The sequence below is a fragment of the Gracilinanus agilis genome, chromosome 1 (genome assembly GCF_016433145.1).
Source record: "Gracilinanus agilis isolate LMUSP501 chromosome 1, AgileGrace, whole genome shotgun sequence".
NCBI lineage: Eukaryota > Metazoa > Chordata > Mammalia > Didelphimorphia > Didelphidae > Gracilinanus > Gracilinanus agilis.
Window position 1 is genome coordinate 771,434,336 of NC_058130.1, and position 24,893 is coordinate 771,459,228.

At 45.9% G+C, this 24,893-nt stretch overlaps 1 protein-coding gene across 1 annotated transcript in view; it reads left to right on the forward strand.

The window, feature by feature from the left end:
• Positions 1-24,589, forward strand: part of GRK3 (G protein-coupled receptor kinase 3) — a 93,157-nt gene extending 68,568 nt beyond the window's left edge. Inside the window, exons 14-19 of the mRNA XM_044674104.1 lie at positions 2,268-2,334; positions 3,902-3,997; positions 12,600-12,762; positions 16,232-16,368; positions 23,007-23,120; positions 24,368-24,589. Coding sequence (XP_044530039.1) covers positions 2,268-2,334; positions 3,902-3,997; positions 12,600-12,762; positions 16,232-16,368; positions 23,007-23,120; positions 24,368-24,529 — 739 coding nt within the window. The 3' untranslated portion in view covers positions 24,530-24,589. The remainder of the gene's footprint in view (positions 1-2,267; positions 2,335-3,901; positions 3,998-12,599; positions 12,763-16,231; positions 16,369-23,006; positions 23,121-24,367) is intronic.
• Positions 24,590-24,893: the final 304 nt, after the last annotated feature.

Consider the following 24,893-nt stretch of genomic DNA (forward strand, 5'->3'; position numbering starts at 1 on the left):
AGAGAGGTGGGGGGGTGGGGGGGTGGAGGGGGTAAGGAAGGAGAGACAAGAAAGGATGGGCAAGAGATAATGAAAATATGAATGCATATACCTCTGAGTTTGCAAACCCACAGTAGAAATAGGGAAGTTCAGAGGAGGTTTGAGGAAAAGAAGAAAAGAAAGAAATTCAGTTTGGGGTATTTGAAGGTGAATTGTCTCTAGGATTCTGAGATGGAAGGTAAGGGTTCCAAAAAAAAAGAAAAGAAAAGAAAAGAAAAGGAGGAGAGAGTGGAGCTGGTGAGTACAGACAAAGGACTTTTGGGAGGAGTGATGGAAGTGATGGCTGGTGGCCATGGTTAGGGCTAGGGAGGGTTATTAAGAATGAGAGAGGCTTTGGCATGGTTGGGGACATCAGGGAAGAAAATCCAGTAGGGAGGAAGGGATGAAAGATTTGAGAGGGGGTGACAGTTGTGGACACAGTCTGCTGAAGAAGATGGGGAGGGTCAGGATCAAGAGCACACAGAGTGGTTGGCCTTGGCCCAGAGAAGGGTCCCCTCTTTCTCATGGGCTAAAGGGGCAAGAAGAGAGAGCTTCTGGAGAATGACCTTTATCTTCTCAGTCAGGTGTGAGGCTAACTGTGAGAATGGGGCAGGGGATGAGGTAGGAGGTGAAAGAGGAGCAGAGCCAGCAAAGTAGCATTATACTAGCCTGAGGAGGGTAACATCACTGCTGGCCATCCCAGGTTCTCATTCTGGCATCTCTTTTCTTTCTCTCTTTGTTCCTACTTCTTCCCAGGGGAAGTCATGGGTAACAGGTATCCCCTGGAGGGGTTGGACCATGATCTTCTACCAGTGCTTGGCACAGTGCCTAGCACAGAGAAGGCATTTACAGTTTATTGACTCCTGACACCTGCATATCACCTGATGTTGGGGAGAGGGATCTAAACTATCTGTTTTTCTTATGTCATCAGGCCTTCATTTCACCTCCTCTTCTGCTCCAACTTCTAAGTAGGCATCTTGGCTTCTCTCCTTTCTTCTCTTTCTCTGGCTCCTCTGTCTGAGCCTTTTCAGCCTGTAACAGCTCATTGTCAGCCAACTAAAGTGGCTTCTTCAAGCCTAATGGAATTTGCAGCTTTTTATCAACTTTGATCTTTGCATCAAGACTTTCTTTGAACTCGATGCCCTTACACAGTTGCCGTTTGCTGACCCCTCTCCTCAGCCTCCTCCTTCAGGGAGCTCTCAGTCCTACCCCCTGAATCCAGCCTTATCTAAGAGGGAAGGATTGCTGCCTGTACCATATGCTTTGACCCACTGATAATGAGATGAGGCCCTGCCCAGACCCAGATGACAACACCTTGAAATTGAGTCTTCAACCTCTCAACCATCTTCCCTTCAGAGCCCAGTCCCAAATGTCCTCCCTAGCACCACGTGCTCAGGCATCCCAGAAGTGCTGGCCATCATGCAACCGGAGAGTCCTCTGCTAGAAGGCTTCTCCTGCTAGATGACCCCTAGCCTTCTGGGCTCTGTCCGTGCTGCCCATAAGTGATTCCTTCTTCCAGAGCCAGTAGGGATGCATGTCTTACGTTCTGCCCAACACAAGTCTGCCATTCATTCCACAAGTAGCAAAATGACTTCTTCCCTCCTCTCCTCATTAAATCTCCATCATCACTAAGACTGCTGATGATACACTCTTTCACAGATGACAAGGCGAGCTTCATCTCCTAACAGCGCCCCGATGTCTGGCAGATTCCAACCATGGGCACCTGCACGCCCCTTTGCTCATCTCTGCCCGTGCAACTGTCTTTTAAGTCCAGTGGTCCCAGCATGCTCTTCTGTGGTTTAGTGCAATCAGTCATTTAGGAAGTCGCTTTTCTATTTACAGATGCATGTTTTAAAGATAAGCAATGGATGGCTTTGTTTGTTCATTTCGGTCATTTCTGGAAATCCTCTCCCCAGTCCCCAAATTGAACCTTCTCTTATGGCAGTTTCAACAAGGGCGACAATGAAGACTAGAGCAAAGGCATCAATAGAACAGCGTTGTCCGCCTGGGCCCCCTCCTCTGGGAGTCAGTCCCCCACGTCCTGTGTCTCCTGTGTTGAGGAGAGAAGCACCCTGCGTTATTTATCTCCAGAGCCAAGCCTGGTTTTGTGATGCCTCCCAGGGTGGCTTCCTTTTCTGCCATCTTTTTATTTACGTTTGTCACGATTATTATCGATGTTGCTTGGGTTCTGCTAATTTCATTCTGACTGGCATGTCTGTTGTCATTAATACTATTTGTTTTTTCTCTAGTGCAGAGGAAGTAAAAAGCCACATATTTTTCAAAGGAGTCGACTGGCAGCATGTCTACTTACAGAAGGTAGTCACCCACCGTAAGACCCCATCCCATTGCTGATTTCTCTTGCAATGGCCCCAACCATGGAATCATAGCCTGATGGAGATTTGGAAAGTACCTAGTCCAGCCTCCTCCTTCCCAGCTGATTGTTTCCTGTTCCCTCCATTTCTCTATTTAGCTTTTCTTCAGATTCTTAGGCCACCTGCAGTCTTTCCTATTGAATTACTCTCAACACTCAAGGAGATCTGTGATTTCATTGTTTTAGAAGTTACTTCCAACAGGGCAGATTGCAATACAATGGAAATTCAGTTATTAGGAGAATACTGAATTTAATTAAAAGTAGCCATGTTAAACAAGCAGGAGGAAAAAAAACCAACCCTAAACTCTTTTTTGTCAAATATTTTCTTTTACATTTAATTGATTATATTTTCTAATCACTTATATATGAAATGATGTCTTAGGACACTGTTCTGGAGAATTCAATCTGAGAAAGCCTATATTGGCCTAAAATAGCCATAAAATTGAAATGGAAAGGTCTTCCCTTTCACCTTGTTGAAGGAAGTGCTTCGGTTTGTATGTTGAGAGAAAGATTTGTGTGTGTTGTAACTATTTTAGTACATATAGGATAAATCTATCTTATAATTGATTTTTTTCTTTTATCCAGCACATCACCATTATTGGCAATCATTTTTAATGTGGATAACAATGATCCTTGCTTTTTGTGAGCTTCATGAGGGCTGCAACAAAGCCCCGGAGATCATGCAGATTGCCAGTTCAGGAAGTACTTGGTTTCCCATAGGACAAAAGTCTCTGCAAAGGAAGGGAATTTAAGGTTTATAACATTCTGATAAAATAATGGCATTCACATAGTAGTCAGGTTAATAAAATGCTTTCCTTACAACAATATGGTAAGGATATGTAGTGCAAAATATTTTTGTGCTTATTTTTCAGATGAGGAAACTGAGTCATAGGTTCAGTGATTTGCCCATGTTTCTGTAGCCAATAACATCAGAACCAATAGATCTTCTCACACCAGTTCTGGTGCCTTTTTTCACTCCTCCATAATGACCTGTGAAAGAGGTCTTGGAAGCACAGTTGTTTAAACTGTAATTTACTTAGGACCAAGTTAAAAAGAGTTTTGTGCTTGAAAGTTCTGCTAAATTCCATAAAATGAAGGCTCCTAAATTAGGTAGTGGTCAGACTTTATGGCAGGTGTAGCAATTGCATTGTGTTTCCCTTCAGTTCTGGAATAGTTATCATTCTGGAAATAAAATCTTATTGAAGGAATTGGCAATCTTAGAGATCCAGTAATATTTTTCAGATCAAGACTTTGAAAATCATTTCATTATTTTTCATTTTTCCTTGAATTCTCTGACAAGTAAGATTATTTTTCTGTACTTATCATCACAAGAAAATATAAGAAAAAAGGTACAATGTGATTGTTTTAAACTTAAGTGATATACTATATAATAGGCCTTATCCTGAAATACATCCCTCTTTGTTGCCACCAAGACCCCCTCATGCCCCAATAAAATTAATGTTCCAGAAAACACAGTTTATTCACTGTCCTGCCTTGCTCTGAATTTCCCAGTATCCTCCACCACTGATCCCTCCCCGAGGTGAGGTAAATGCGGCAGACGCTTTCGATATTGGCTCATTTGATGAAGAGGACACCAAAGGCATCAAGGTACTTAAATTTGTGACTTATTTGTGCTCTCACTTAGTTGGAAACAAATTGCATTTGTTGTTGTTGTTTTAAACTCCAGTAAAATATGTCTTATGGTTGTTACCAAGATTCTTGAGGAAGCTAGTCTCAAATTGGGAAATTATTCTTCTTTTGTTTGTTTATAATCCTTACTTTCTGTCTGAGTATTTATCAGCTCTAAGACAGAAGGGCAAGGGAGAGGCTATTAGGGTTAAGTGATTTGCCTGGAGTCACAGGAAGTGTCTAAAGTCACATTTGAACCCAGGTCCTCCCAGCTTCAGGCCTGGCACTCCATCCATTGTGCCACCTAACTGCCCTGGGAAATAATTCTAATAGATATAGTACATATTTATTTTTGATGAAATTAAAAATGGTCTAATTACTCTCAATTTGAATTATAGTTTGTTGAAATAAAACCTCAAGTGTTTACAAGACAATAAAACCCATGCAGATATGAACCATGATTTGTTATGGGTAAGATCTTAGTTATCCGGGTTCTCTTTGATCTTTAGTTTTCTCAGGCTGAGTTAAGGATTGAGTACATAGTAAAAATTGTTCTGAATCATTTTGAGGTTGTCAGCCACCAGTTAAATAATTGCCGTTTTCAATATATTCTGGATTGTTTACACTTTCGTGTTATTGTTTTTGCAGATAGAGTCAAGATATTATTCCAGAGAGTGAGTCATAAGAGAATATAATGTTTGTTAACTTTTCTTAGAAAATTGTGTTACTTGATAGCAAAAAATTACCAGTCCTTAAAAGAAAATGACTTGACTCTACTATGTGATGGTCATTTTATCATCCTCTAGCTCACCTTGCTCTCATAGCTAAACCCTTGGGCAGGACTAGTGGTATTCATTGCTTTTGCTTCCTCTGATCCTAATTAATTTTGCATTCCTTTGTAGCATGGCTTTCCAGCTTCACTATACAACTGAAATTGCTTTCTCCAAGATCCCCAGCAGTCTCTTACCATTGCTGGGCTACAGCTTCCAATGGGCAGGGAGAGTGGCCCATATCAATTTGCTATCTCTACATTGTTTTCTGAGCACTGGAGTTCTTAATAGGATTGTAGTTCAGCACTTGGATAGCTCCATCATCTCCTGGACCTGATTTGCAGATCTCTGTGGCATTTCAACCTGTCCCATTCTTGTTCATTTCTTCAAGAAAGCCTCTATTGAGGAGCTTTCATTCTGAGGCTGTCCTAGTACAGCAACCCTTGGCTACTACCCATTTCTTATCTCTCACTCATTTCCCAGTTGATGTCTTTTTATACCACTTCTTGCATGTGAGAGACATCGTGAAAAACAGTGGTATAATGGGAAGAACATCAGGCCAGCATCATATCCAATGAAGTAGCATAGGCCTTTGGCCTTCTCTCTGTGACCAGAGACCCTGAAGCTTGATTAGGCAGTTCAATAAATAGAGTTTTAGGAGCTTGTTATTCAGCCCCTCCCTTGAATATCCCAGGACTTCTCTAATTGGTCAATAACTAATTAAGAGGTGTCTAACTATCCACCTCTTTCCATCTCTATATTATTTGTTTGCTTGTTTATGCATTATTTATTTATTTTTGTTTGCCCCCACCACCACCACCATGGTTGCATGATTCTTGTTGTCTCCTTCCCTCTTCCTTCCCCACTCCCAGAGCTGAGAAGCAAATTCACTGGGTTATGCATATATTATCACTTAAATCCTATTTCCATATTACTCGTTTTTATAATAGAGTAATCTTTTAAAACCAAAACCCTAAATCATATATGCCCATACAAACAAGTGATAAATCTTGTGTTTTCCTTCTGCGTTTCTACTCCCACAGTTCTTTCTCTGGATGTGGACAGCGTTCTTTCTCATAAATCCCTCAGAATTGTCCTGGATCATTGCATTGCTGTTAGTAGCAAAGTCTATTACATTCGATCTTCCCACAGTGTTTCGGTTACTTTATACAGTCTTCTCCTGGTTCTGCTCATTTCACTCTGCATCAGTTCATGGAGGTCTTTTCAGATCATACAGAAATCAAGCAGTTTACCATTCCTTATAGCACAATAGTATTCCATCACCGTCATACACCACAATTTGTTCAGCCATTCTCCAGTTGAGGGACATCCTCTCATTTTCCAATTTTTTGCCACCACAAAAAGTGCAGCTATAAATATTTTTGCACAAACAGAACCTTTCCCTTTTTAAAAAATCTCTTTGGGGTACAAACCCCGTAGTGGTATTGCTGGATCAAAGGGCATATGTTGTTTTAAAGGCTTTTGGCCATAATTCAAGATTGCCTTCTAGTCTCCATCCCAATGTCATGGGGATCACATATGTAGGAAAAGAACCCTTGTTCCCTTCATTTATTAATTAAAATCCATTAAATGGGAAGATATTCCTGGGACTTCCTAAGAACAAAGGAAATGTAAAAACCTGTTGTTTGGATGGCTTCTGTGCCTGGCACAGGAATCCTCTTTAATATACAGGCCTTGATATAGGAATTGATATAGTATAGGAAATATGAATTCTCACAGAACCAGTCTTTTCTGGTATTTATTTCCATCTAGTGAAACCTTTAACCTGTTTGAATAGATTTGTTTGAAATAAGTTAATTGTCTTCAAACACTTTATTATCCTAACTTGGTGATGCTTTTTGACCTTTGCTCTAACTAACTAATCAATGAGCTAAGAGGGACTGTCCTTTGTCTCTCTGTTTCTCCCTGGTTCTTAGCACAGTGGCTGGCTCATAAGTATTTAATGAATAGTTTATTGACTGATTATCTGGCAAGATGTCTGACTCCTGCCACATCCATAGAACAATCAGTTATTTCCTATCAGTTATGATACTTACAGTTTAATTGATTATGATCATAGGACTGGAGGCTTTGCTCTACAGAGGATTGTTGAAGTCATACAATCAAGCTCCTTCCTTTTCCCCATGAGGGTTCAGTGACTGCTTCAGGATCACACAAGTAGTTAATGTTGAAGTTGGGATTTGAACCTGGGTCCTCTGAGTCCAAATTCAGTGCTCTTTCTACTGGATCATACTGCTTTGATGTTGATATTCACTCTGGTTCTCTTCTCAAAGGAATGTTTATGACTGAACCAGTCACTTAGCCTCTCTAGCTTCCATTTCCTCAGATTTAAAATGAGGATTTTGAAGTTGCTGACCTAAAATGTTCCCTTCCAGCTCTAAGTCTTTGATCCTCTGATATATGGAGTGAAACTTCTGACTTGGCTGCAGGCCTTGGTCTTCTTTCATTTCTTAATCTCAATAGTATTAGCCAGACATATTGGTGATTATCATCGTTCATGTTGGCTTTGGTACTAAGTTGTGCAGCATTGATAAAAATGATGACTGATTTGGAGGATCTTGTCAAGTTTTGTATAGAATTTACAGGAAATATTTCCTAATTCTTTTCTGTTTTAGAAGCATTGAGGTTTAAGTTTCAGTTGTTTTTATGTCAACCTTTTGACTTACTAGGAGCACTGCAAGCAGAGATGGTCAAGTATTCCTTGAAGTTTCTTTTTGCTTCTCTGTTCTTATGAAACAAATGGCATCAATTCCTTTATTTGCCTCCATGAGGAAAAGCTATCAGCCAGGCTTCCATTTGGCTACAACTTTATACCTTCTGATTGAATTTTTAATTTTTTCAATTAATAAACATTCATTTTCTTTTTTCTTTACCTCTCTGTCCCATCCTCCCCCCATTAAAAAACCCTCTGCCAATTTTGCATAGTTGGTTATGTATAGTAAATTCCCATTAACAACATCCACAAGTGAGTCTCCTCCTTCATCTTGACTGATTCCCTTCCCTTTATGTCAAAAAGCTGGTTAGCTTGCTTTACTATCATTTTTTTTTTTCTGGAATCCTGGATGGTCATTGCATTGGTCAGAGTTCTTAAAACTTTCAAAGGTATGAAAAAATGCATACCCCTGTGCCCATGTCCATATTTTAACAAAGCATTAGACAGAACTTCTTATGCTTTTTCTATAGTGAAGATGGCAACCTGACCCTCTGAATAGTCATCAGTGATTCAGTGTCAGATTGGGGGGGGGGTCTCCAGAGGAGGGAGTGTCCCCACAGGGATTTGTTGATTTCAGAGAGACCAAGTTTGAATTATGGGAGCACTAAAACAAGAAGAAACACTCTGTGGTGGCAAAAATAAATTTATTAAAAGGAACAGAAGACAATCAAATCAGGGAGTTCCCATTGTGGAGCAACAGTCTGAGATCCTGGAAGGATCCTAGACTCATTGGGATTTCCCTAAAGCCATTTAGAGAGATTCATTTCTCTGAAACCCATTTAGATCTGCCCTTAGTGACATAGAGAAATGATGGTGAAACTTTTAGAGACTGAATGCCCAAACGGCAACCCTCACACTGCATGTGAGCTGCCCCCTTACCCCACACAGGGGAGAGAGGACGCACTCCCATTGGGCTGCTGGGCAGCGGGGCAAGTGATGTGAGAATGTCCTCAGGCACTCATGGAGAGGGGGAAGGGAGCAGCCCCTTCTGGCACATGTGTCATAGGTTCGCCAACATAAGCTTAGCATCACTAAGGACCCATAGCTGCTCAGGTGTTCCACAATTGGTCATTAGGCACCTAGACTGTTAGAATCAGGGCTCTGGCTAAGGAGATATTCCATGTAATTTCATTGGCTGGAGAATGTAATTCCTGTCCATAGAACCACGAGAGGGATGCCTTTTATACAAACTATCTTTTCCTGTCAAGGCTCCTGCCAATTCTCTGTCTCTTATGAGCCCCCCCCCCCCACTGTCTGACCGTCTTTGGAGAAAGGTTTAGCCAGCATGTTTATTAAAGTTGCAAGTTGCACAAAGCTGGGAAGAGTAGTGTACACAGCACTAGAGGATTGAGTCAAGATTCCAAAAGATCTCAGCAGAATTCAGCCAAGACTGAACCTCTTCCTGGAGCCCAAGAGATTCTGGGACTCCTTTGTGTTTTCTGTATTTTGTGGTCCATCTCCCCTCAATCTACTTTTGTACAGGCTATTTCCTATGCCTAGATTGCCTTCTCTCTTTACCCAGAGCATTCTTGTAGGCTTAGTTCTGGGGCCATTTCTTTGGTTTCTCCAAGCATTAGTGCTCTCCTCTACCCTGAAATTGCACCATGTTTATTCTTTATAGATTTTGTATTGACTTTTCTGATAGATATTTTATCCACGCTCTCTACCACTCCTCTCCCCAGTAAAATATTAGCCTCTGGAGGACAGAGACAGATTCATCATTGTGTTTGTGTCTCCATTGCCCAGCACATGGCCAGACATCCAGATGATATTTCATAAATGTCACTGAAATGAAAATGTAATGAGATAAAATTTAATAGAAATACAAAGTTTTACTCTGTTTGTGCTCTATGAATGGGCTTGATTGAGTATAGAACGGGAAATTTGACTGAAAAAAGATCTGAGACAGTAGGAAATAGAACTCAAGAAAATGAATGCAAACTTCAGCTGAATTCAGAAAGGCTCAGGGTGCAAATCTCCAAAGGAGATCATCTCTCTGCACTGTCTTAGTCAGAACAAATTTAGAGTATTGTGTTCAATTTTAGGTTCTACAGGCTTTAAAAAGCTCTTGGGTTGGCTCAAGAACATTCATTCCAGCCAAGCTGGAAGGGCCTTGACATTGGCTAGATGAGGGATGGTTGGAGGATGTGAGAGTATTAGCATGGAGGAGTGAAAGCTCTGAGGAACATGGGAGTGAAGAGGCTTCAATTATTTGAAAGACTGTCACTCAGAAGAAAAATTAGACTTGTCCTGGTCCTAGAGGGCAGAATTAGGAGTCGGTCACACTGAGACAAAAATTGATTTGCAATAACAACAAAATCCTTACTGTTCGTGAAAGCTGCCTCAGAGTAGAGTAGGAGTTCATGAGAAGCCTGAATGACCGCTCTCTAGTCACATTGTAGAGGGAATTCTTGTTGAGACATTCTTTGGGTGAGATGGGCCCTGAGGCTCCTTCTAGGTCTGAGATCCCTGATTCCCAGAGCAGTATATCAAGTCCCATTTTCTCTCCTAAGTTTCAGACTTCCATCTCCATCCCTATCTGCAACTCCACTCTTCTTCCCTAGCCTAGAGCCTGAAGTCCAATGTCTCTTCTTCCATAGAGTCTGTACCAACTTCTCCAGTGTTCTCTACATCTATTGCCTCCATCAGGTCCTTCCTTATATCACATTTCTCCACATATACTGTATCATCTTTAGTAGGGTCATAAATTTAGAACTGAAAGGGACATCACTTGAGTCTAAAACCTTTATTTTACAGATGAGGAAACCAAGGTTAAGAGAGGTGAAGGGACTTTGACAGGGTCATACAACTAGCAAATGTCCAGTGTAGAATTTGAATTCAAGTCTTCCTGATTCCAAGTGCCCTGTCCACAACATCATGCTGCATCAGGGAATGTAGGCTTCTTCAATAGAAAAACTGTGTTATGTTCACTTTATATTCCCAGTGCCTCATAAGTAGTAGGTTCTTCATGGTTTTTTAAATAGGATTTTGTATTCTTGTTGCTTACATTATTTTCTCTCCAATGGTCTTCATATTCTTTTAATGTCTTTTATTGTTCAAAACTCAAGATATATTGGATAGTGAAATGAAGAGTTCTGAGCAGTATTTTTGGAAGAAGAGGCAAGGTGGCAAAGTGGCAAGTGACAGCTGGTCTGGAAGTCAAGAAGACCTGGGTTCAGATTTACCCTTTGACACCTACTGAGTTTTCAGTGGTCCCAGAGAACTTTGAGCCAGAACCTCTCAGAGATAATTGGGGATTTGCATGGATAGAGAGAGGCTGTTTTCTCCTCAGGAATTCTCTACCCCGGGGAAATGACAGGCCCTGCTCATTGCTGGAAGGGAAATTTTACTGATTTTACAAATTAAATTTGGAACTCTGTGTGCCATTCCTTTTGGGGAGTTGCCTTAGATTCTTGAAGACTGAGTCAATGAAGCATGAACTCTGCCAGATGCTCCCAAGCTTTGAAAGGTTTAAGTGGAAATCTGGCAGGGCAGTGTGGTGATCTCTTCTCTGAGGTAGAGCCATTGATCATCCAGCCTCTGAGCTCAAAGAACATTCAGGACCTCTGGCTGAATGTCCACAGGTGTAGGAATCCCCAGAGGCCTCGTCTGCCTCTGCTTGATGACTTCCAGGGAGATGGGATGACTTCACTTCCCCTGGAGGCAGTAGCCCATTCCACTTTGGGTCCACTCTCATCATTAGCAAGTGGCTCCCTTCTCATGCCATCACCTGCTTTTCAAAGGCAGCACCTTCCTTTGCTCCCTGGTCTGCCCAACCCAAGTGAGTTAGAAAAGGTTCATTCCTAGAGGACTGTCATTCAGTCATTTCAGTCTTGTCTGACTCTTTGTGACCCCATTTGGGGATTTTCTTGGCAAAGATCCTAGAGTAGTTTCTCATTTCCTTTTCCAGTTCATTTGATGGATGAGGAACTGAATCCAGCAGGGTGAAGTGACTTGCCCAGGGTCACACAGTTAGGAAGTATCTGTGGCAGATTTGAACTCAAGAGAATGAATCTTCCTGACTTTAGGCCCTGTATTCTCTCTGCTGTGCCACCCAGCTACCCCTCCTAGAGGATGAACCATCAAGTAATGAGCTCCTTTGGACACGACAGCTCATTGAACCCCTGACAGCAGCATGGAGGGATTCCAGCATGCATCCACAGAACATATGACCACCATGAGAAAATCACACATATGCCAAGTGTGGAGAACTAGGAGAGGCGGAACTGGGTCCAGTGGTGACCGTTAGACCCATGAGAATGATTTGTTGACTTAACCAGCTGATTTGATTCCTTCGTTATATGTTAGAAAAACTGTATTTAAATATGACTCTACAGTAAAACTTATGAATTGGAGTGTTTGGATCTTTGGGTTTCTGTGGAATTCAGTGTTCTGGTTACCTGAAGTCAGCCCTTGTTGAGAGTGTTTTAGCCAATATAATTCACTTTCTAGCCTTCATTAGGACTAGTTTTCACACAAAATAAGTCTTGTGACCAGCGCTAGGCTATAGAACTGTAAAGGCATAACATAGACACCAAGAAGATTTCATCCAGGGTTTCTCTAGCCCCAAACTCTCAGTTTGCAGATGAAGGTAACTGAGTTCCAGAGAGAGTGAATGCATGACCCACTCCAGCTTGTACAGGTGGTGAGTGGCACATCAGTGATACCTGTCCAAGTGTCCTGCCTCTAAATCGAGTGTTCTTTCTTTCATGCCAGCTTTGTAGGGACTGGCACTGCCCCAAGGTTGTGTCCAGGCTGAACAAACTCTATTCCTACTAGTAGCTCATTTTTTTCTTGCTTTGATTCTTGGGCGTAAAAGTTGTCCCACTGGCAAGTTTGAGTTAATTAATGCTTTGGGCCCATGATGGCCTCCATTAGTGGTGACTTCACTGTGACTCTGAGGGTATTTTTAGCACGTCGCCCCTCATCCTCCAGAGGTTTTTTGCATGAAAGACTGATACGAGCATGAGCATTCACAAATAAGGCCGGGGATGGCGTGGAGTAGGTCATCGTCCTTTGGCGCATGGGATCATTAAGTGTCTCCTTTTTTGTTTTGTTTTGTTTTTTATACAATTAGTTGCTTGATTGTGATCAGGAGCTTTACAAGAACTTCCCTTTGGTAATATCAGAACGCTGGCAGCAAGAGGTGGCCGAGACAGTCTATGATGCCGTCAATGCCGAGACCGATAAGATTGAGGCCAGGAAACGGGCTAAAAATAAGCAGCTCGGCCATGAAGAAGGTAAACTGGCTCCCATTTCTTTACCTCCTGAATTGACAATGTCTCCCACTGCTCCTGCAGGCCACATTTTTGTAGGCCTTAAATCATCTGAGTTTACCCAGCTTTTATCTGAATTCTGTTGGGCCTTCATCTCCTCCCTCCCAGACGCTGACTCTCAGACCGTGATTGCCTCTCATTTAGGAATAAATGCTGGGTGCCTGGCACTGCCTCCGGCCTTCCCGAGCCCTAAGCTCATAGCCGCTGGAGCATTTTCTCAATGGGCAGCCTCAGTCGGGCCACTCTTCAGGTCAGAAGCCTTTTTGGAGGGCTCCCCCAGTAAACTCCCCCCTCCCCGAATGGGCTCCGGCACAGTTTCTTGTCCCATCTCCCGCTGCCCCCTGTGTGTACCTCATGCTCCAGCCACGTCTGGGACCCGTCCCCTCAGTGATGCTTGGCTGGTAGCCTGGGCCCCTCCCCATTTCTTCCTCTGAAGTCCTGCCCATTCTTCAGCTCAAACAGTACCTCCTCCCGGATAGCCACCCCAGCACTCGTACCTTCCTCCTTCCTCCAGCACTCTCCTTTGCCTTTGTTTTTTTCAACCGTAAAATGCAGAGGATTGGAGCAGTCAGGTGGCTAAGTGGACTGAGAGCCAGGCCTAGAGACGGGAGGGCCTGGGTGGAGGGTGCAAATCTGGCCTCAGATACTTTCTAGCTGTGTGGCCCTGGGCAAGTCACTTGACCCCCACTGGCTGGCCCTCACTTCTCTTCTGCCTTGGAGTCAATACACAGTCTCAATTCTAAGATGGAAAGATTAAAAAAAAATGCAGGTGCTTGCTAAGAGTGCCTTTGCCTCATATTCTACAACCCATCATCTAGGAGCTATGTTATGCCAAGTCTATGGGCCAGCATTTATTAAGTGCCTGCTGTGTGTCAGGGACTCTCTTAAGTACTTTAAATTTATTACCTCATTTGATCCTCACGACCCCCCTGGGAGGTGGGTGCTGGTATTATCCCCATTTTACAGTTGAAGAGACTGAGGCAAACACAGTTGAAATGACTTGTCCAGTGTGGCCCAGTTAGCGTCTGAGGCAGAATGAGGGCTTGATTCTTCCTGGCTCTAAGTCCAGTGCGTGGTGAGCGGCTCCACCTGGTTCAGACATAAGACCCTCCGGTGGGTTATCGTGCTGGGAAGGTGATCTTGCTTGGCAGCGCTGGCATTGGCGGGGTGGGGCTCCCTGGCTCGGGGTGCTTCGCTGGGCTTGAATCAGGGTGAATCCTGGGCTTGAGGCAGGACGTGAGCAGAGTCCTGGGGCCTCCACTGCCTCCCGGCCTCTCTGAGCAGTAGCGAGCCAGTGGAGGCTTCCTGGCTCAGACGTCGCGTGTCCTCAAGTGTCCTCTGCGCAGAGCAGAGTCACCAGGAGCCGGCCTCGGCTGCTCTCATCGGGTGGGAGTCTGCCTGTGAGGGGGCTTCCCGAGTGCTCTTATTCTGCCTTTTGTTTACACCTGCACACCGTATCTGGGGACTCCCCTGGGCCTTAAGCACCTCCTCGTGCCAGGAGCCAGAAAGGGCGTGAGGCTGGCATCTTCCCTGCCAGAGAGCCCCAGAGCCCTGCCTGGGCAGCCGGGACCCCCACTATTCCTGTTCTGCTCTGTCGCTGTTGGCTTCATTTGCTATTTCCCAATTACTTTGGTTCAGACCTCCCTGGGGTGGGCAGCTAGGACTCATCTTTGTGAATTCAGATCCAGCCTCAGACATTCCTAGCTGTGTGACCCTGGGCAAGTCACTTCATCTTGTTTGCCTCCGTTTCCTCATCTATAAAATGGAAAAGGAAATGGCAAACTATGCCAATATCTTTTCCAAGAAACCCCCACATTTTCTAAGTAGAGTTGGGTGTGACTGAAATGACTGAATGATAACAACAGGGAGAGCCCCCAGGCAGTGCTCCACACCTCTGGTCTAGAAGACTGTGAGGTTACTTGTGATCCTTGAACCCCGGCTAGCTCTCTGACTCCTCACTGCCCTCAAGGAGCTCACACTCAAGTGGGGTAGAGAACTTCTAGAAGAGGTACCTGAGGGGGAAGCCTCCTGAGGAAGGCGGTGCTAAGCTGAGCTCTGAGAGAAACTCTAGTGTCCAGGAGGGGGAGTTCGCCAGGACAGAGGCCAGGGGGCACGAGCAGCACGGAGCTCTTTTGTGAGAAGAGGAGTGGCGTCTGACCAGAGTAGGTTCAAAGGTCGCTTGAGACTGGCTTGTGAAGAGCTTTAGTAGCCAACAGGAGTGTCTATATGATCCAAAGGAGGGCAATAGGGAGGCATTGGAGTTTAGGGGGGGAGGGATGTTTCACATCACTCTGGCTCCTCTGTGGGAGATGGATTGAAGAGGGAAGAAATCTGAGGCAAGAAGACCAATTAGAAGCCCCAGCAATAGTGGAGGTAAGAGGCGACGAGTTTGTGTTAGAATTGGGACAGTGTAAGTAGAGAAAAGGAGACTTTGGGCCAGAGAGGTGGTAGACATGGAAACCACCAGAGAGGGCCCTTTATTGACTTTGTTTGGACGTGTCGGGTCTGAGATGGGACGTCCATGATGAAATGCTCAGTAGGCAGTCAGTGATCCAGAACTGGAGTTAGGAGGAAGACTAAGAGTGGCTGGGCTTGACGGCATTTTGCTAGATGTGAGAGCGTAGAGGGCTGCCCGAGGTGGAGCTTTCAGGTCCTCCCACAGTTAAAGGGCATGCTGTCTGCATAGGAGAATCCAGCCAAAGAGCCTGAGGGATCCGAGGGAAGAAGAACCAGGGCAAGGCAGTGGCCCAAACTCAGAGAGGATTAAAGGTCCAGCAGGAGGACCATGATGGGGACAAAGGCTACAGAAAGGGCAAGGAGGGCGAGGATTGAGAAATGCCATTGGATATGGCACAGAAGGGCTCAGTAGTCATTGGAGGAGAGTGTGGTAATGGTATATGGGAGGATGAGGCGGGAAGCCAGACTGGAGAGAGCTCAGAAGGCAGTGAAAGGAGAGGAAAAGCGGCTAGTGGGAAGAGCTTTTTCAAGGAGGTTAGTTGAGAGTGGAGGAGAACTAAATTTTGTTTTCAGGATCTCGGTGAAGCGTTTTTATTTTCTGGAGCAATAAATTCCTTTGAATTTGATCCGAATCAGGAGCAATCTAAAACTATCTGACGATCCACATAGATTTTGTATATGCTCAGAGGCATGCATATTGTCTCCCCTTGTAGAGTATGAGTGCCTTGAGGGCAAGAATTATTCTGTCAGTCTTTGTATCCTTGGTCCTTGGTAAGATGCCTTACACACAGTAGGTACTTAATAAATGTCTATTGATTGATCAATATGTAATGCTTTTGCTTTTGCAAAATCAGTTTAATTTTAGGGAATTGCAATTTTCCAAGAAAAATGATAACATTTCTTCCTCTGTAAATAGCATCAGAAAGATCCCTCCTCCCCGGCTTCTCTGCTTTACTTCTGTCTTCTGTCTTCACAGATTATGCTTTAGGGAAAGACTGTATTTTACATGGATACATGTTGAAACTGGGAAATCCATTTCTGACGCAGTGGCAACGTCGTTATTTTTACCTCTTTCCAAACAGACTGGAGTGGAGGGGAGAGGGAGAATCTCGGGTAAGTCGAAAGGAAGCGTAAGCCATTGTTTTCCAAAGGTCAGAATGACAGAGATGAACTCTGGGAAGCGTCCTTTTGTTGTTATGTGCCTGGGCCCTGACATGGAAATGTACGTATGTGAAGCCATACATGACAATGAAGGTTTAATACCCGTGTTTTAAGTCATTTTTAACTTAACTGCTTAGAAATAAAAGAAATCGGCTGTCCTTTTCAATAAATTAGCATTTATTGAGCCCCTGACTCTATACCAAAGACCTCCATTAGACATGGAAGGGTAATACAGAGAAGATAGAGAGAAGAAGACATGGCTGTTGCCTCCAAGGAGCCCAGGACATCATGGGGAGGAGACGGGATCACAGATTGAGGGAGCTAGAAGGGCCTATTTTGGGCACTGACAAAATGTTTTTCTTGTACAAATGATTACATAAACTAATTGAGGACCAAAATATTTCATTACCTAAACCGGGTCCTGATTCAGCTGTCAGCATTTCATTCTGAGTGATTGTGATTTCATATTGCCCTGTTTCTTTGTGGTCCAACTAAATCACTCCACCATTAGCAATTCAGTGGGAGGGAGAGAGGTGTGTAGTTTTAGATGTAAATGGCTTCAAGGCTATGAGGTTACTGTTTAATAACTTCTCCTGGGAATTGATTGGAACTTAATGCCCAAGATATGTTCCCTGAGCCGAAAGGTGGCTTCAATGTTCAGTACCAAGGCTTCTCTTGAACCATCATTTCAGCAGCTATTTTTTTCTTTTTAAACTCTTACGTTCCATCTCAGACTCAGTACTGTGTTGGTTTTCAGGCAGAAGAGAGGTGAGAGCTAAGTAAATGACATGCCCAGGATCACATAGTCAGAAAGTGTCTGAGACCATATTTGAACCCAGGTCCTCTGGTTGGTCTCCAGTCCTGGCTCTCTATCCCCCGAGCCACCTACCTGCTCCCAACAGCTAAATTAAACGTGGTGATCAGGTCTCATTGTTCAGCAGGTACTGCCTCAGGTAGAGATTTTTTAAAGGATACTTTGCCTACTCTTGAGAGTACTTCTGTCCATTTTTCCAGGTTCTTCCCTAAGCCAAGGTCTTTTCCCTATGTTTGGAATATTTCAGATTTAAAATATTTTAGCAGTGAGGAATAATTTGGCTCTCTTGACTCTAGAATGCAGGTAATTATGCTTCCTAAGGGACTTTTCCAAATAAATCATTGGGATTCAGGGCTGAGGCCTGTAGTTCATGGTCCTGGGTATCTCTCAGGAGGAGAAGCTCCTCTGACAATTCAGGGGGACCTCTGGGGCCTGGATGGGGGGCAGTGGGGGAAGAACCCCCAGATCCCTCATGTGTCAGAATCAGAATTTGAACCTGGGACTCATGGATGCCAGAGCCAGCCCCCTCACCACTCCACCACGCTCTTCTGAATTGGAGTTGACTTTTTAATAATGGTAACAATTCACATTTGCCCCAAAATTCCAGTTTTATTACAGTGCTTTAACTTAATTCAACTCATCAGGCATTCATTGAGCACCTCCTACATGCAGATGTGCTGGGCTAGACACTGGGAACACAAAAGCAGAGGTTGAAATCCCTGCCCACCCTCAGATCTCATGCTTTCCTGGCCCAGGGCCAGAGATGAGTAAAAAAATACAGGTGCATCTCAAGAAGGCGGCAGGCCCTACCATTCTGGAGGGGGCAGAGCAGGCGGCCTGAGCCAAGACTTCAAGGAAGCTAAAGGTTGTGAGAGGCTGAGATGCAGGGTGGGAGGTGGGAGCTGGAAGACTGGGGTTGGGGAACCGAAGGGATGTCAGTTTGGCAGGACCAGAGTGAGTCAAAGGGAGAAGTGGGAAGTGAGCCAGCAAGAGTAAACTGATGATGATGATGGGAAGCTATTTCTGTACCATGCAGAGGTATTGACCCTCTGGAGAGCCATGGAAAGTTTTGGAGCAGAGGGATGGCAGGGTCAGAAGATGATTTTATCAGCAATATAGGAGATAACTGGGAGGTGGGAGAGGCTGGAAATGGGAAGAACAGTGATGAGGGTGTTAGAGTAGTCCAGGGGAGACAGCAAAGGGCCTGTGCTCAGCTGCTGGCCAGATGCCTGGAGAAGAGGGGATAGCGTCAAGGTACACTGGACAGGTTCTGGCAACTGAAGGTTGCAAACCTGAGGACCTAGAAAGCTTAAGGTTCTTCCCTCAGTGAAGAACTCATGTTGCTTCTAATGCTATCCACGAGGGCCCACAGTAGTAAAAAGCAAACTTGGGTAGAATCTTTGGGTCTTGGGCCCCTCCTCTGCAAAATGAGATTGAGGAAAGCAAGTGAGCAAACATTTATAAAATTCGTACCGTGTGCTAGGCACTGTCCTGAGTGTTGGAGAGCCGCAGAGAGACCTGACCCCCTATAGTCTCTCATAGAAAACCCCAAAACATCCCAGAAAAATCAAAGCCCAAACAACAGTCTCTGTTCTCTTGGAGCTCTTTGGTCTTGGTCTTGTTTGGGGAGAAAACATCCGACAGCCGTGTGCAAACAAGATAGAAGATAAGTTGGAAATAATCAGCAGAAGGAAGCCTTGAAAGGGGGACTGGGAAAGGCTTTTTGGAGAAGGTTGGATTTCAGCTGGAATTCGAAGGGACGAGAGAGGCCCAGGAGGCAGCATTAAGGAGAGAGAGAAAATTCTAGGCATGAGGGACTGCCAGGAAGAATACAGCCAGGAGATGGAGTGTCTTCTACGAAGAGTGGTTAGGAGATGAGTGTGTCCCGGATAGAAATGTATGTGGGGGAGGTGGAGGTGTAGAAAGCCTAGAAAGGTAGAGGAAGAGGCCAGTTTATGAAGGGCTTTGAATGTCAAACAATTTTATATGGGTCCTGGAGGTGATAGGGAGCCATTCTGGTTCTTGAATAGAGAAGTGACATGGCCAGACCTTTGGTGACTGAATGGAGAATGGACTGGAGTGGGGAAGAGACTGAAGCAGGCAGTCCCAGCAGCTACTACAGTAGTCCAGGGGTGAGGGGATGAGGGCCTACACCAGGATAGGGGCAGGTCAGAGGGGAGAAGAGGCATTACAAAGGAAGAATCCACAGAACTGAGCAGTAGATTGAATATGAGGAGTGAAAGAGAGGAAGGGGTCAAGGATGACGCCTCTGCTGTGAGGCTGGGTAGGGGAGTGCCCTCAGCAGTGAGAGAGTCAGAGGAAGAAAAGGGGCAAAGATAATGAGTTCAGTGTTGGACATGCCATGGTTCACCATTGCCTGTGGGACGTCCTGTCTGAGATCAGGAGAGAGGCCAGAACTCTAGCCAGTCAGTGCGCCATACTGCCTCTAAAGTGTAATTTGCCTTTTAAGAATAACACCTCAGATCAGAGAACTGCCAGCCTAAAGATGATAAGGAATCCATGGGAGCCAATGAGGAGAGAGAGGGCCTTTGATAGAGCCTGGGAGGGGAGCTGTGGTTTACAGGCATGACCTGGGTGAAATCTGAGAACCAGGACAGAGCAGTGCCATGAGAACCTAGAGAGAAGAGAGCGCCACAGGCAGGGCAGTCTGCCACATTAAAGGCTGGAGGTGGGCTGAAGAGAATGAGCACTGAGAAATGGCCACTAGATTTGGCAATTAAGAGATCATTGGAAGGATAGCTAGAGAGCCCAGTGGAAAGAGTTCCAGGCCTAGAGATAGGAGAGCCTGGGTTCAAATTTGACCTCAGACCCTTCCTAGCCGGGTAAGTCACTTAACCCCCATTGCCTAACCCTCACCACTCTTCTGTCTTTGAACCATTATTTAGTATCACTTCTAAGACAGGAGTTGAGAGAGAGATCTCATTGGTAACTCTGGAGAGAAGAGTTTCAGTGGAATGTTGAAGCCAGAAGCCAGACTGCAGAGAGTTAAGAAGAGATCATGTGAGGAGGAAGTGGGGGTCCTTGTGTATTGGCTTCTCAAGGCATCTAGAAGGGACAGATGGATCTAATGAGGGTTTTTTGAAGATGAGGAGAAGTGGGTATGCTTGTAGGTAGTAGGGAAGGAGAGACTGAAGGTTAATGAGAAAGGAGGCAGTCTGCTAGATAAGGCCCAATCCAATCTGATAAACATCTGTTTAGTGTCTACTCTGTGCCTGGCACTGTGCTGAGTTCTGGGGATACAATTAGTAAGAAGAAAAACTGTCCCTGCCCTCAAGGAGCTTCCATTTTAAAGGGGAGGTAATGCACAAAATGAGGCAAGAAGTGGGGAAAGGGACAGGACACCAAGGGCTCCCTGGACTAGGGCCATCTTACCGTATGGAGGTAAAACCTGTCAGGGCGGCAGATGCAGAGTAGAATGAGCTGAGGCCAGTTTCTGCCCTCTCTAAAGGAAAGCATTAGATGGGGTTTGGTCTTCCAGCCTCCAGCCTCTAATGAGAGGGAGAAGAAGCTGAGGGAAGTGAGGCCCATTAAGATTTGAGGCTCAACAGCATGGGGGGGAAGTTGGAACCAGGCAAGCAGCATGCAGAGCGCATATATATAGGAAGAAGGCAAAATACAGGCTGGAAAGGTATCCCTTGTGCAGGCAGAGGAGTCTATTTGGCAAGTAGAGAAATAGGGCTGGTGGTAGAGACAGTGGCACAGGAGTGGTGTGAGAAGAAGAAAGGAGAGCCAATGAGAGCTGGAATGTCAAGGGCCGAAAGGGAAGCCAGTCCAGCCAGTCCAAGGTAATGGCCTAGGAAAGAGGGGGCAAGCACTGCCTAGCTGGGTGACCCTGGGCAAATCACTTCACCCCCGTTGCCCAGCCCTTACTGCTCTTCTGCCTTGGAACCAATACACAGTACTGATTCTAAGACAGAAAGGAAGGGTTTAGAAAAAAAATAGAGGGACCCAAGTTCCTGAGGAGGTTGGAAAGCAGTCATGGGTCTCCTGGGTGGCAAAGGGAGAGGTAGAATCCAGATTGGGAGCAGAGAAGAACATTTTGGAGTTCATGAACATGGGCGTAACCCATCTGTGGGAGATGGCGAGATAGAGGGGCTCTGTGTGTCTCTCCGGTGGGTGTGGGGAGTTAGACTGCTTCAGTGAGTATATTGAAAGGCTGGTCCCCTAAGAATAGAATTTGTGAGCCAGCACTGAATTCACTCAATAAGGAAGGAAGGAGAGTGTGCTGGGGGCCTCCACTTCCCTGCCCCCAAGTGGATGTGCCACTCCTTCCCAAGCAGGCTCAGGGGATGGAGCTGTTCAAGCAGCCAGCACAGCATGCATCTGTTGGGAGTTCATTTAAGACAGCCAGTATCCCTCCCTGGAAGGAGCTCACACTCGAATGGGGATGAAAATGTGCAAATAGCTCTCAGATTGGTATGAATGGTGCAGATTGGCAGGTGAGGAGAGGGGCAGTGGCCAGGAAAGCTCCCCCAGCAGGAGAGAGATCAGTCCAGTTAAGGGGGACCAACTGCCCGTGCACAGGCCCAATGAGTGAGGGGTGATACAAGAAGCCTGGAAGATGGGAAGGACCGGCTCATCAAGGCCTTTTGGTGTCAAAGAGGATCTTGTATTTGACCCTGGAGGTGATGGGAAGCAGCTGGAGTATATTGGAGGTGGGGGGAGGCTGAGACATGGCCAGACTTGCCCTTGAGGAAGATCATTTTGGAAGCTGAGTAGAGGATGGAATGAAGTGGGAGGCACAGAGCAGAGGCTTCAAGGCCCTCCCAAACCTCTGAGGCCATCTGGGCCAGCTCTGATTTTATCCCAGAAGACACTGATTACTCCTGGCTGGGGACTGACTCTATGGAGCTCTCGCAAAGAACATGGAGCAGAGTTAGTATTTGAACCTCAGTTCTCCGAATGTTCTTCCCCTGCCTGTCTACCAAATGAGGGCCCCGCAGGCCTTCTGCGGCCTATGAGACGGGTTGGAATCGGGCCTTTCGAAGCATGGGTTGCCATAAGAGTATTCCAAAGGGGGAAGATCCAAAACATTAGGTTTTCCACGAAGCTTGGCATTCTTGTTCACAGGTGGATTCCCTTCTGAAAGCACAGGGTAGCTTATGATGGTGTTGTTTTTCATTTAGGACTCCTGGAGTATTTATTCAAAAAAACATAAACTGGTAAGGTGACGGTGATATTATAGCATTCGGCCCAATTCCCAATGCTATAGCCCGGCCCAGCGTGCGGCAGTCTCTGGAGGACATCATCTGTGCCCATGCCATTGTCCTTTTGCTTTGATCCTCATCCTTGTATTCTGGGCTGCCTCTTCCTTCCCAGAACCTTATCATTAGCTTTGTTCACTTCGCCTGCTCTCCTTTGGGTCAGACAGGTCCTCCCTCACTGGGAGCCCTGGAGTGTCCCTCCAACTGGGCTGATAGCACCAATTTGTAAGTGCCTGGAAATGGGGAAGGGGCGGGTTGTGAATGGTACAAAAGAAATGCTGATTTCATCAAGGGGATAACTTGGTTCTTTTGCCTAGAATGCCTTTTTTTTTTTTTTTTTTGCGGTGTTTAAAACAGTTTTTGACTTGCTTATATTTCTTTGTAGCTATTTTCTTCACCGTTAGCACATAAGCCCCCCCCCCCCGCCCCCAAAAGCCAGAAATGGCCATTTTCTTTTACCTTTTTTTCAAAGCCAGCTCAATGTTTAGAATGTATCTTGAGGGCCCACTTTGACAATTGGAAATTTTAAAGACTTTTTCTTTTTTAAATAGCAAAACCTAGTGACCCTGGAGCAGGTCGTGTCAGTGGAAGAAACTCAGATTAAAGACAAGAAATGCATTTTGCTGAGGGTAAAAGGAGGGAAACAATTGGTCCTACAGTGTGAGGTGAGTCCTTCTGAACGCTTGGGGCAATCAAGTAAAGAAGCTGTGAAATGATAGCCTGCTCTTTGTACACTGTTCTGGCTGCTTTGGCTTCTGCGCTAGGACCTCACTTGGAAAGAAACTGGCTCTTTCCTCTGAAAGCAAAGCACTTAGGAGAATATGGTCAGAGGAGGATGGGATGTGAGTTCCTCTTCCTCCTCCTCCTCCTCCTCCCAGCTTCCTCTGAGGCTGTGTGCCAGACACCGAGCACTGGGGATACAACTGGTGAGGCTGGACTTCCAGAGCTGCAGCTCACCTTGCCTCGGCATGCTGGCCGGGCCTTGGGCTCACAGTCCATCCTTCAGGCCTTACCCTGTGGTTTTCTGGCTTGGCAGCCCCTTCCCTAATTTGCCCTTTGTGGGCATAACCTTTTAGAAGGCGCAGCCATTGTCCTGACAGTGAGGCATTTTATAGGAAGAAAATGGTCTTAATCATATGATTGATTCCATTCCGTCGATGTAACCATGATCTCATCAACGTGGTGCTTCTTCCATTTGGGACAGATTACAGCCCCCCTCCCCCCCCCCCCGCATGCCTTCCTTTCCCATGTGGCTGTGGTGGTGGTTGTTGGACAGTCATGTCCTTCTCTTTGTGACCCCATTTTGGGTTTTCTTAGCAAAAATCCTGGAGAGATTGGCCAGCTCTTTTTACAGATGAGGAAACTGAGGCCAATGGGGTTAAGTGACTTGTCCAGGGTCACAGAGCTAGGAAGTATCTGAGCCCAATTTGGACTCAGGAAGAGGAGTCTTTTTGACTTCAGGGCTGATGCTCTGTGCATGGCGGTGCCACCTCCTGCTCCACAGTAAGTGGCAGAGCCAGGGTTCATCTTCTGTTTCCTGCGCCTAGGACCTTGAATTCTTGAAAGGGCCTTGTGTGTGCAGAGGGTCTCAGCAGATCCACCCCACCATCAGCTAGGAAGGCTTCATGGGCTAAGCACTGGATTGGGTGCAGGGAGTCCCCAGGGTGGCACTTTTCGGGGTATTGAAGACCATCGTCTGCTGCTCCCATTGAGCTTCATGGTGGAGGGCACCATCTTGTTTTGTAGATTTCTGCCAGGAGCCCTCGGAAGGCCTCCAGGAGTCCCTGGCTGAGTCTGAGCTCAAGGGAGAACCTTCGGCGGTCGTTCCATTTCGTGGGTTCCAGGGCTCGCAGGATTATCTAGGTGCCGGGGATCAGTGTCTAACCCCCTCTGCATTTCCTTTCTCCTCTAGAGTGACCCCGAGTATGTGCATTGGAAAAAAGAGTTGATAGAGACCTTCACAGAGGCTCAGCGGTTATTGCGCCGGGCTCCCAAGTTCCTCAACAAGCCTCGGCCGGCCGTCGTCGAGCTGTCGAAGCCTCCTCTCAGCCACAGAAATAGCAACGGCCTTTAATGGCGACGGACGCTTCGGAGACGCCATCACTCCCTCCCCTTGATGAGCTCACAAAGTACTGTGTCCCCAACCCCCACGCAGGGCAGGCAGGTGCCGGCTGGACGTCGAGGGCGCAGCTAGGGCAGGCCTGGGCAGAGCGGCCGGGAGGATGGAGGAGGACGCGGACGCCTTCTCACGAATGGGCAGAACGTGCTCCCCGTGGCGGCTGCTCCTCGCTCTCAGGCCGTGTGGGAAATCGCCCCTCCTTGTCGGCTCCCCAAGGCAGGAAGCTCTCTTGTTTTCTGTTCGCTCCGCACTGAACTCCCAGCAGGAGGCGGCCGCTTCTTCCCTCTCGCGTTTTGACGTCCAGCGTCCGGCACCGCCC